This window comes from Bidens hawaiensis, unplaced genomic scaffold, assembly GCF_021521415.1.
Source record: "Bidens hawaiensis isolate Kalapana, Puna unplaced genomic scaffold, B.hawaiensis_p1.1 tig00015792_1, whole genome shotgun sequence".
Taxonomy (NCBI): domain Eukaryota; kingdom Viridiplantae; phylum Streptophyta; class Magnoliopsida; order Asterales; family Asteraceae; genus Bidens; species Bidens hawaiensis.
The window spans coordinates 477,837-488,032 of record NW_027492411.1 but is presented as its reverse complement, the minus strand read 5'-3'; the positions used below and the strand labels follow the sequence as shown (position 1 = coordinate 488,032).

The window sequence follows — 10,196 nt, the reverse complement described above, 5'->3', positions numbered from 1 at the left end:
GAAATGGGCTTTAAGTTCATCACCTATAATAGATAATGAGATAAAGTTATAACGAATTCATAAACTATAAATTAGTTAAATAAATAATACTTATCTGATTTTGTAGTGTTTCATATAATAGCTACATTGCTTGTCCCCTCACCAAAATCTGCTTTATAATAGATTGTGAGTTAAACTTATAACAAATTGCTTGAAGTTCATCACCTATAATAGATAATGAAATAAAGTGATAACAAATTCATAAACTAAGAAGTAATAAAAAAATATATAATACTTATATGATTTTGTAGTGTTTCAAATAATAGCTACATTGTTTGTCCATTCTTCAACCGTTGAAAAAGAATAATATATCTATATCAACAAAACAAAATTTAAAAAAAAACTTGTATAGTAAATAAACAAAGTATATAATAATCTAGTATACATATCTCAAACTCTTTAAATATAACTCTTGTCTTCAATCCATTCAATTACCACTAATTAGTCTCCTGCATAATCAAAATTTTAAATCATTAGATATTTAAAGAATTTCTATCGATAAAGTTAAACTAAATTATATACAAACATATATATTTTGTTTCACTCGAAGAAAGCCATACTTATTCTCATGTATGAACTTGACTTTTTTTCTTAGGAAACCATGTTTCTATATATGATCTTCCCCTCTCATAAAAAGGGATAATCACTTTTCCTTTGAAACATTTTGTGACTATGTGTAGTGCTGTAGTAATAAAAAAAATTATAAACATGTGTATATGAAAGACTACTCCCACGTTAGTTCTGTTGAATGTTAGTTTTACCATTATATATATAATCAATAATAGATTATAAGTTAACTAGTTATGGATAGAATAAGAAACTTGACAAATAATATTAGAAGCGAATATGCTTGCTCAACAAAGTACAATAGATGGAAACAAAACAAGGGAACAAAAAACATACATGCAAACAATGTAAAGACAAAGTTAACTAGAAACATAACTGAAAATAACAGAATACATATTCTGTGAAACCACAACCTAAGTTAAAGGTTGTGCATTATATATCATTTGTGAGTTTCATTGACACAAGCATCATCATTTCCTTCCTTTACCCAATCAATGAATTTGTTGAGATTTTCGTTGAAGGAATTTCCTACTCGCACGCAGTCCATAGTTTTTTCTTGCAAATTTAACGCGTTTTCTTTGACTATGTTGTTTCTAAGTACTTGCTCTAGTTTACTTATGATTTCTCCTCGTGTAACGATACCTCTATCATCTTGGTTCAAACCCAAACCGGGTTTCCAAATATCACATATGTATGTTTTGTTAAAAACCTGATCAGCAAAGTAAGGCCAGCACAAGAAAGGAACCCCATTGCTGACACCTTCCATTGTAGAGTTCCAACCACAATGACTCATGAAGCAAGCCACTGCGGAATGGTTCAGGACCTCCTGCTGCGGTGCCCAACTTACTATCTTCCCACGAGTGCCTATTCTCTCCATGTAGCCACTTGGGTAGACGTATTCTACAATGCCACTTATACCAGGTCGAACAACCCACAAGAATGGCTTCTTGGTGTCCTCGAGTGCTAGCGCCAACTCTTCAAACTGGAGTTGGTTAAATATTGTGAAGCTCCCAAATGCCACATAAATGACCGAGCAGATGGGTTGTTGATCAAGCCATCTTAGGCCAGAGGTGTCTTCATTCCAGAAGTGGCCTACTTGCTTTGTTGATTTGTTGGTTGCCAAAAGTGGACCTATTGGCAACATCTTTGGAAATAGGGAGAACGCCCCATTCTCTAGCTCCACGGTTGAGTTGCATATTATGTGGTCCGCTGCTTTTGCTGCTTCTTTACCTTCACGAATTACAAAATCAAAGATGATTTGGTTTGTGGTTGGGTCGCCTACACAAGCCCACAAAAAATTTGAAGGGTTCATGAATGGCATGGAGGTTGACAGTTGCACCATTTTGTTAGTTAAAGGTATCCCTGAAATAAAAGTTTTATTGCATAAGGCACAATATTCAGCTATGTAAGTCAATAACAATTTATCTCACCGTTGTTGTTTATAACTTCATCGTCCATCAGCTTTTGAAGACTCATGATCACAACCAAAACTGCAGATGAGTTAGGACAAAAGACCGCTAGTCTAATACCCATCTTCTGAGCAACTCTTGAAACCCATCCCATGTAACAATCTGCGATGATGCACGTAATTTTCTCATCATCATTTTTGTTAATATCATTTATCAGCTCTTCTAGTTTGGTGGGCATGAATTGAAACATTGTTTTTGTCAACTTCCCAATGTCATTCCTATCACCACCCGGTTCCATCCCATCTGGGATCGAAACTGAAGAAACACTAACCGGACCCCGGGCAGATTACGGGTAACCTGGGGGTTAGATAGATGTTTCCCACGAGGGGTTAGACCCGGTAAAGATGGTTCTTCTGATAACCTGCAAAACAGACACCGTGAGCTTGTCACTGAGAAGGGGGGGGTTCCTCCTTGTGACCACCCTCCGGCGTGAGAATCAGACTAGATTGCTCTTTAAATATAAATGTATATTAAGAGATTGCTAGAGCAGATATCAGGTATAATATGATGATAATGTGATAAGATATGATAAGATGAGATGATCATACCATTTGGGGTATTTATAGCCGAAGGTAGGTTTCCAAGGAGGTGTGGCCGGCTGAATAGTATTCCTGTTCCACCAACTGTGGCCTACGCACGTGCCCTGCTGGTAGTTGGTGGGTAGGCAGCGGCTGACAGTGACCAGGCCTGCTGTGTACTATTCCTTTTCTACCAACTGCCGGCTATGCACGTGGTATGACAGGAGTTGGTGAGTAGGCAGCGGCTAATAGTGACATACAGTACAGGAGCATGCTGCTCGCCATACTGTTGTCAATAAGCTGTCGTATCTTTAGTCAGATCTTTTGCCCATACCTCGTCAGGTACAGTACAGAAGATCTTCCCGTATCGTACGGACTGGCTTATGGGCGGGAGTATTCCCCCTCCCGCCTTTGTGCGGGATTGTCCCCGGCTTTGCTCATTCCTTCAGGTGACACTGAGTGATTAAGAGCTAAGTGCCTTGTGCGTGTAGCCTTGCTGCGCGGGTGGCCTTCCCTGATGGCTTGTATCCGCAGCTGCGGGAACAGGCAGAGTCCTTCACCATTGGGAGGCATTTCCTGCGGGAACAGCTTGCGTACTACGCGTAAGGACGTCACGTCTCTGAGCATGGTTGGTCCTGCGGATCCAGTTGGTTTCTGCGCAGACGTCCCTCTTCAAGGTGAGTCTTGCGGGTCCAACTGGGCTCTGCTGGGACCTACCTCTTCAAGTCCCCCCAGTCCAATGTTCTTCTCATGAGTGTTTAATAAAGTGAGGTGAACTTTTGGACTTAAGTAAAGGGTTTTGAAAAGGGTTTAGTAAGGTTTTCCATGGGGATTCTTCCCGCGTAAGTCCTTGTCACTTGCAGAAATTCCCGACTTTCCTGCTTGATCTTTGGGTATGATGCGGGTAGGTCTGTAACCTCCTCGCAAGTCAGGAGCGTTGAGTCCCACTTGTGTGGATTCTCCATGAGGTTTTGGTAGTTTTGAACATAGTGATCAATTATGTTAAAACCACCAATTCCATCCTGGAGCTTCAAACAATGTAGTTCTCGACGTTCCCGCTATGCGGGGATGTTATTTCCGTTTCCGCAAGCATTGCCCAGAAGATCCTTCTTGGTTTCAATTCCCTGCGGAGCGCTAGGTATGTGAAGGGTTTTGCCTTAACACTGTACCCGCGCTCGTCTTACGGTTACTTTACTTCCAAGGTATTCCTGGCGTCAATTCCCTGCGGGTGCTAGGTATGTGAAGGGTTTTGCCTGAACACTGTACCCGCACCCGTCTTATAGTTACTTGGTTGCCGAGGTATTCTTGGCTTCAATTCCCTGCGGGTGCTAGGTATGTGAAGGGTTTTGCCTTTACACTGTACCCGCACCCGTCTTATGGTTACTTGGTTGCCAAGGTATTCTTGGCTTCAATTCCCTGCGGGTGCTAGGTATGTGAAGGGTTTTGCCTTTACACTGTACCCGCACCCGTCTTATGGTTACTTGCTTGCCAAGGTAAGGGGTATTTTCCCACTTACTTTTGAATCTTTTTGAATTTTTTGAAATTCGAAAGGTTGGTGAAAGGATAAGAACAGTCCAAACCTCTGAAACGTCGTGCGACGGTTTCTTCTGACTATGTCAGAACGTGCAGGAAGTTATGGTGACGTGACAGTACATGGTCATTCCAGACGCTTTTTCAGGCGCGTGGGCGCGATTTTTCCTGCGCGTGGCCGCGAAATTAATGGTACGCGTCCTTTCAACAGCTGTTGCCAGCTTGCTTTTCGCCACGTGTCATAGTTTCACTGCACCTTCGATTTCTCTCTCCTCCGCATTAAATTCATTGCATTAATTGCGATTAGTATATAAAGGGGGAGAGGGTTCTTTGTAATTCACACTTTTCACTTTTCTCTTCATCTTCTAAACGATTTCCGGCGAATACTCACCTTTTCAGGCAAGCATTCTCTTGAAATCGTTTTCTTCTTTCATCTTGTAAGATGTCTTCTCATGATCTCGAATCTACAGCCGATGACAAGAGTACTGCTGGCGAGTGCCAGTGTGCTCTGCCCGTCGATATGTATCGGTACGTCGTCAGGAAGTTCATGCTCGAGTCTCTCGAGCCTGAGTTTCCTGAACCCCATCAGACGGTGTACGATGCCCCCAGAGGCAAGATCGGGGTATATGCTGCATTCTTTGTTTATGGGAATCTTAGGTTCCCATTGACAAAGTTTGTTTACCGTGTCCTTGAGAGGCACGATGTGCACCTGACCGAGGTGCATCCGATGGCGATTGCCAAGATTCGCCACTTCGAGTGGGTGTGCCGGATACTGGGCATTGAGCCCTTCGTCGACCGCCTGATGACCTTCTTCTCCTGGAGGTGCATCCAGGGGTGGTACACGTTGATAACCCGGATTAAGGGTTTGAAGATTTGCGCAACCGAGCGCAGTCTTCGCTCATGGAAGCGGGAGTTCTTCTACATCTCCGCTCGCGCCATCCCCCTTGCCATGAAATTCAAGAATGAGCAAGCACTTCCCAGCCTTCACGCCTCCAACTACCAGGAGGCGGAATGGTTTGCGAAGATATACCGAGTCCAATCTCCGGTTTACCGGTTTGCGGAGTCCGGGATGGTGATGCTGGGGATGAGCCGGGTGTGGAAGGACGCGGATGCGCAAAAGATCCCAATCGTCCTCGAATACGGTTCGAACTCTGTTCCTTACGGTATGCTTTGTTTCTTTTTGTTGATTTAGAATTTCTTCTAACTTCTTTCTTGTTTATTTCAGAGGGGAACGACTTGCAGTCGCTCATGTACCCGCGGGAGGCTAACGGTCCCGCTCGGATGGGTACTCGCGCTCTAGACGTGAACGAGTTGCCCATCCTAGAACAAACGGCGGATCAGTTCGTGGAGGTCTACCCGTTAGGCCATGAGATCCTTAGCGCCAGGCGGCCAGGTAAGGCGCTATTCAACCCTCGACCCCTCAATGTTGAAACCTCTGCTGGAATTCCTCTAATCGTATGTTCTGATGAGGAATCCGCAGATGGTCCTCCGTTGGTGCGGAAGAAGAAGGCTGCCGGCGGGAAGGGGAAGGAGAAGGTGGCCTCCACTGCCGATCCAGTGCCTCGGTCTGACTCGGAGACCGAGAGCGAAAAGGTGGCGGGGAATCCCGGTGGTGATAAGACCACCATTCCGGAGGCTGTGACAACTGTCACCGAAGAGCCCAGGATGACAATGGTGAGCGGCGTGAAGAGGCCGGCTCCATCGGGTTCATCCCCGCCTGTCCGTACATTTAGGCTCAAGAAAACCCGTAAGTACAAACTTCCTTTATCTTTAACTTCATAGCTTAATATCATTAACACTTATCTTCTTTGTGCAGGCGTGGATGTTGACGCATTCCAGGGTGGAGCGCAAAGGAGTACCTCCCCGCCAATGACGGTAGGCCCGGTCAGCCTACCTGAGGCGACGACCCAGGCGGCTGCGCCTGCGCCTGCTTCCACTGGTTCAGTTGCTCACTCCGTTGAGCCGACTGTTCCAGTTGTGATGACGTCACAGCCGGCCGTCAGTGCGATATTTACCGCATCTTTTACTGAGCCGGCGGTTACTTTTGCTGCGGATTCCACGGCAGAGACCGCGGCGGCTTCTACCATGCCTCCGTCATCGGCAACGACGGCCGATCCGTCAGGTATGCATGGGGCTTTTCGCCAACCTCTGCCTCCTTCCCATCTGCCTGACCTCTTGGATGGATTTCCCTTGGGTTCAGGTGATGGGTTTGGCGGCTATCGGCCTGTTATTGACCCTACAGGTGCGTAGGGTTCTCTTGGCCCATTTTATATATTTTTATCATATTTTCTTAACTGCTTTATGTTTTTTGCAGTGTCGGATTCCAATGAAGTGTATGTTCCACGATGGAACATTCGCCGAGGAACAACCCTTCGCACCCCTGTGGAGTGCGTGGAGTGGGCTCGTCACGCTGCTCCCAGTGGTGCGTTGGGGGAAGCCATGGCTAGCTACCAGGAGGGTAGGCTAACCAATGAGCTTCGGGTTCTCCTGGCCCGGATGCAGCCGCGCGTCGAGCTGCTTTGTCGTGAAAACGACAAGTTAAAAGCAGCTCGTCTTCAAGAAGTAGCTCGGGCGTGGGCTGTCCGGGAGGAGAACCAAAGGCTTGCCGCAGCTGCTGCGGAAAAGGAGAAGGCCTTCAAGGCCTTCGAGGTTGAAGTTCAGGCCCGGCTCGAGGCCCGTTCCAAGGCTGCCCAAGCTGTTAATGAACAGCTTGGGCTGGCTAAGGAAACTGCAAGGAACGCAACCGAGAGGGCCACCAAGGCTGAAGCTGTTGCTGAGCCTCTACGCGTGGAGAATGAAGAGCTTAAAGCCAAATTAGAGGCTCTCCAGCAGGCTCATGATGCCTTGGCGATGGAAGACGCCAAAAAGCTCCAGGAGATCTTGGACCAGAGGGGGGTGCTTGACCATACTGAGCGGAAGCTAAAGGGCGTCGAAGAGGCTGCGGCTAAAGAAGTGTTGCTTGCCAACCTCAACAAGAGTGAAGCCGAACGCGCCCGTAACGAAGCTCAAGCTACCCTCCAAGAAGCTCTGGTTGCCAAGGAATGGCTTCTTCGAGAAGCGTTGTCTCAGGTATGCTTTTCATGTCTTTACGCTTTTCTTTGTAAATAGAAAAGGTTCTGATACTTGTATATATTTTCTTGTAGGTTGTGCATCGGGTCTTTTCAGAGACGTCTTATGATGATGCTATGAGCGCAGCCCTCAACGCTTCTCACGAGGATGGGGAAAAGGCCGGCTTCCTACTTGATCTAGGGTTCGTTGAGAAAGGCATCCGCCTTCCAACTTCCCTTTGTATAATGTTGATACTGAAGCTGTTTACGACCAAGCAGTGAATCAGTATGCCGCCTTCCCGCATCCGGTGGTGGAGAAGGTGAACGAAGTCGCTGCTGCTGCTGATGGGCTAGCTATCCTTAAAGCTTTCCTTGAACCACCACGCTCTACTGATGGAGCGGGTCCAAGTGGAAGTGGTCCTGAAGCTTGATTCTGAAGATCCCTTCCCACTGCTAGGATAGATTTAGCTTGTATAGATTTATTTTCTTGTAGGCGGGTAGTTACCCGGCCATTCTTGTAATGAATCATTGTGAAATATAAATCTTTTTGTGGGTAAGACCGCTACTTTCATTGGATTCCTTGCTTTGTAAACATTATGACTTGCATACTTTAGTTTAAATTAGCAATTTTCCAAGTGTTTAGAATAAGTTAACCTTTGAACGTGGTAGATAATAGGTTGAAGTTTTGCTTCCTCTTTCGTGATTGTGCGGGTAGGACCGTCACTTGCACTTAGTAGGATGGCTAAACTTTACCTACATCTGACCTGCGTGGAGGTTTTCCTCATCTTTTTTGAAATTTCTAAGTGTTTAGGATAAGTTAACCTTTGAACGTGGTAGATAATAGGTTGAAGTTTTGCTTCCTCTTTCGTGATTGTGCGGGTAGGACCGTCACTTGCACTTAGTAGGATGGCTAAACTTTACCTATATCTGACCTGCGTGTAGGTTTTCCTCATCCTTTAGTTAGAAATTCTGTTTTGAATAAGTTAACCGTTCGACGCGCGGTTGTCAATAGGTTAGTATTCAGTATCCTCTCATGATTCATGCGGATAGACCGGCACTTTCATTTAGTAGGATGGCTGAACTTTTCCCCTTCAACTGACCTGCGTGAAGGTTTGCCGTTTTCTGGGTTTATGCGGGTTTTGCCGCCTTCCCCATGCAACGACTTTCCACGTAATTATGCGGTGAAAACCGGCATATCCGTGTTGAATAAATTAACCGTTCGACGCGTAGTTGTTAATAGGTTAGTGTTCAGTTTCCTTTCATGATTCATGCGGATAGACCGGCATTTTCATTTAGTAGGATGACTGAACTTTTCCCCTTCAACTGACCTGCGTGAAGGTTTGCCGTTTTTTGGGTTTATGCGGGTTTTGCCGCCTTCCCCATGCAACGACTTTCCACGTAATTATGCGGTGAAAACCGGCATATCCGTGTTGAATAAATTAACCGTTCGACGTGTGGTTGTTAATAGGTTAGTGTTCAGTTTCCTTTCATGATTCATGCGGATAGACCGGCACTTTCATTTAGTAGGATGACTGAACTTTTCCCCTTCAACTGACCTGCGTGAAGGTTTGCCGTTTTTTGGGTTTATGCGGGTTTTGCCGCCTTCCCCATGCAACGACTTTCACACTTATGTATGCGGTGAAAACCGGCATCAGTGTTGATAGTTCATAAAGTATAAATGTAAAATCATCAGCGTCGATGTTCTAAGGAGAATCATTTCCACTAGAAGTGGCTCTGGGCCTTTTCTTTACAAATTTGGAATTGATCTACATGCAAACTGTGTAATTGAGCTCCCTTCCATTTTGTTGGGATGGGAGTGCCATCGAGCCGATATGCACCTGGTTCGGGATCTCGTTCTTTACGCAGCATGTAGTCTCCACATTGAAGCTGGAAATTTTATTCGTGTTTTCCCCAGCTGGGGTTGTACTCGGATCAGCCTGCTCAGCGTTCATTGCGCCACGAGGTGCGCGAGCGTCCCATCTCTGACAAATGCTTCGACCATATCCTTTACGTCTATGCATTCTTCAGTGTTGTGGCCTTTTGTCCTGTGAAAGTCACAGTATTTGCTCCGATCAGCATTGTGAAGATGTCGGATTATTGGAGGCTTTGGCCATGGGAGCTCCTCAGTGGCGAATATCTCGGTGACGCTTTTGGTGAGTGGCGTCCATCTGGAGTTCTGGTTTGACTGTACATTATCCCTTCCGCCTAACCGATGTTGCAAGCCGGATGAGGTGTCAAAGTTTACCCTTGACTACCAAATGCCTAGCTTCCGCTTTTTGTTTAATCGGGCGGTAAGGACGTTGTCTTATCTTGTTCTCTAGGTGTAGAGGTTTGTGCTCTGTGGGAGATCTCTACCCAGTTGCCTCTCAGTTTCCGCAAAGCGTTTTGCTGCTGTCATGATGGCATCCCATGTGGATGGCAAGCCATCTTTACCCGTTAAGGTGCGGATGAGCTCTGGGTCGTTCGCGCCCTGAATAAAAGCAGCGCGAACAAGATCTTCGCTAATGTTACCCAGACTTAGCTTCTTTGAGTTGAAGCGAGTGATGAAGTCTGGCAAAGATTCATCTTCCTCTCGAATGCATTTGAGGATTGTCCATTGCTCCTTAGTATACTTTCGTTGTTGGCTGAAGTGTTGGCTAAACTTCTGTTGGAAGTCTGCCCAGTCGTAGATGTGGTTGACCGGTAGACGATCGAACCACGCTCTAGCTGGCCCAACAAGCGTCATTTGGAACATGTAACACCACGTAGGTTTCGTCCAATTGCTGACGGTTGCCCCCGCTATGAATCTGTTCAAATGATCATCTGGGTCAAATATACCATCATATGTGCCTATGTTGGACATTTGTTTGGCACTCTTTGGGGCAATTGCTTCTGCAATGTCCCTTGCAAATTTGGACGTTCCCGCATTTGCAACAGTTGGTCTAAATGTTTTGGAGAAGTCACGTGGGCTTCCACCTGTGTTTTTTGGTTTGAAGGCTTCTCCAAAACGCCTTCTCGGTTGGGAGTCCGTTTCCTTACGCTTCCCT

General features: G+C 45.8%; 1 protein-coding gene across 1 annotated transcript; it reads right to left on the bottom strand.

Moving 5' to 3' along the window:
* Window positions 1-904: 904 nt before the first annotated feature.
* LOC143549802 (UDP-glycosyltransferase 83A1-like) lies at window positions 905-2,286 on the bottom strand. The gene is made up of 2 exons (XM_077040606.1): window positions 2,037-2,286; window positions 905-1,968 (listed from the first exon to the last, which is right to left on the bottom strand). Exons 1-2 carry the CDS (start codon window positions 2,263-2,265, stop codon window positions 1,046-1,048), a joined length of 1,152 nt encoding a protein of 383 aa, XP_076896721.1. The 5' UTR covers window positions 2,266-2,286; the 3' UTR covers window positions 905-1,045.
* Window positions 2,287-10,196: the final 7,910 nt, after the last annotated feature.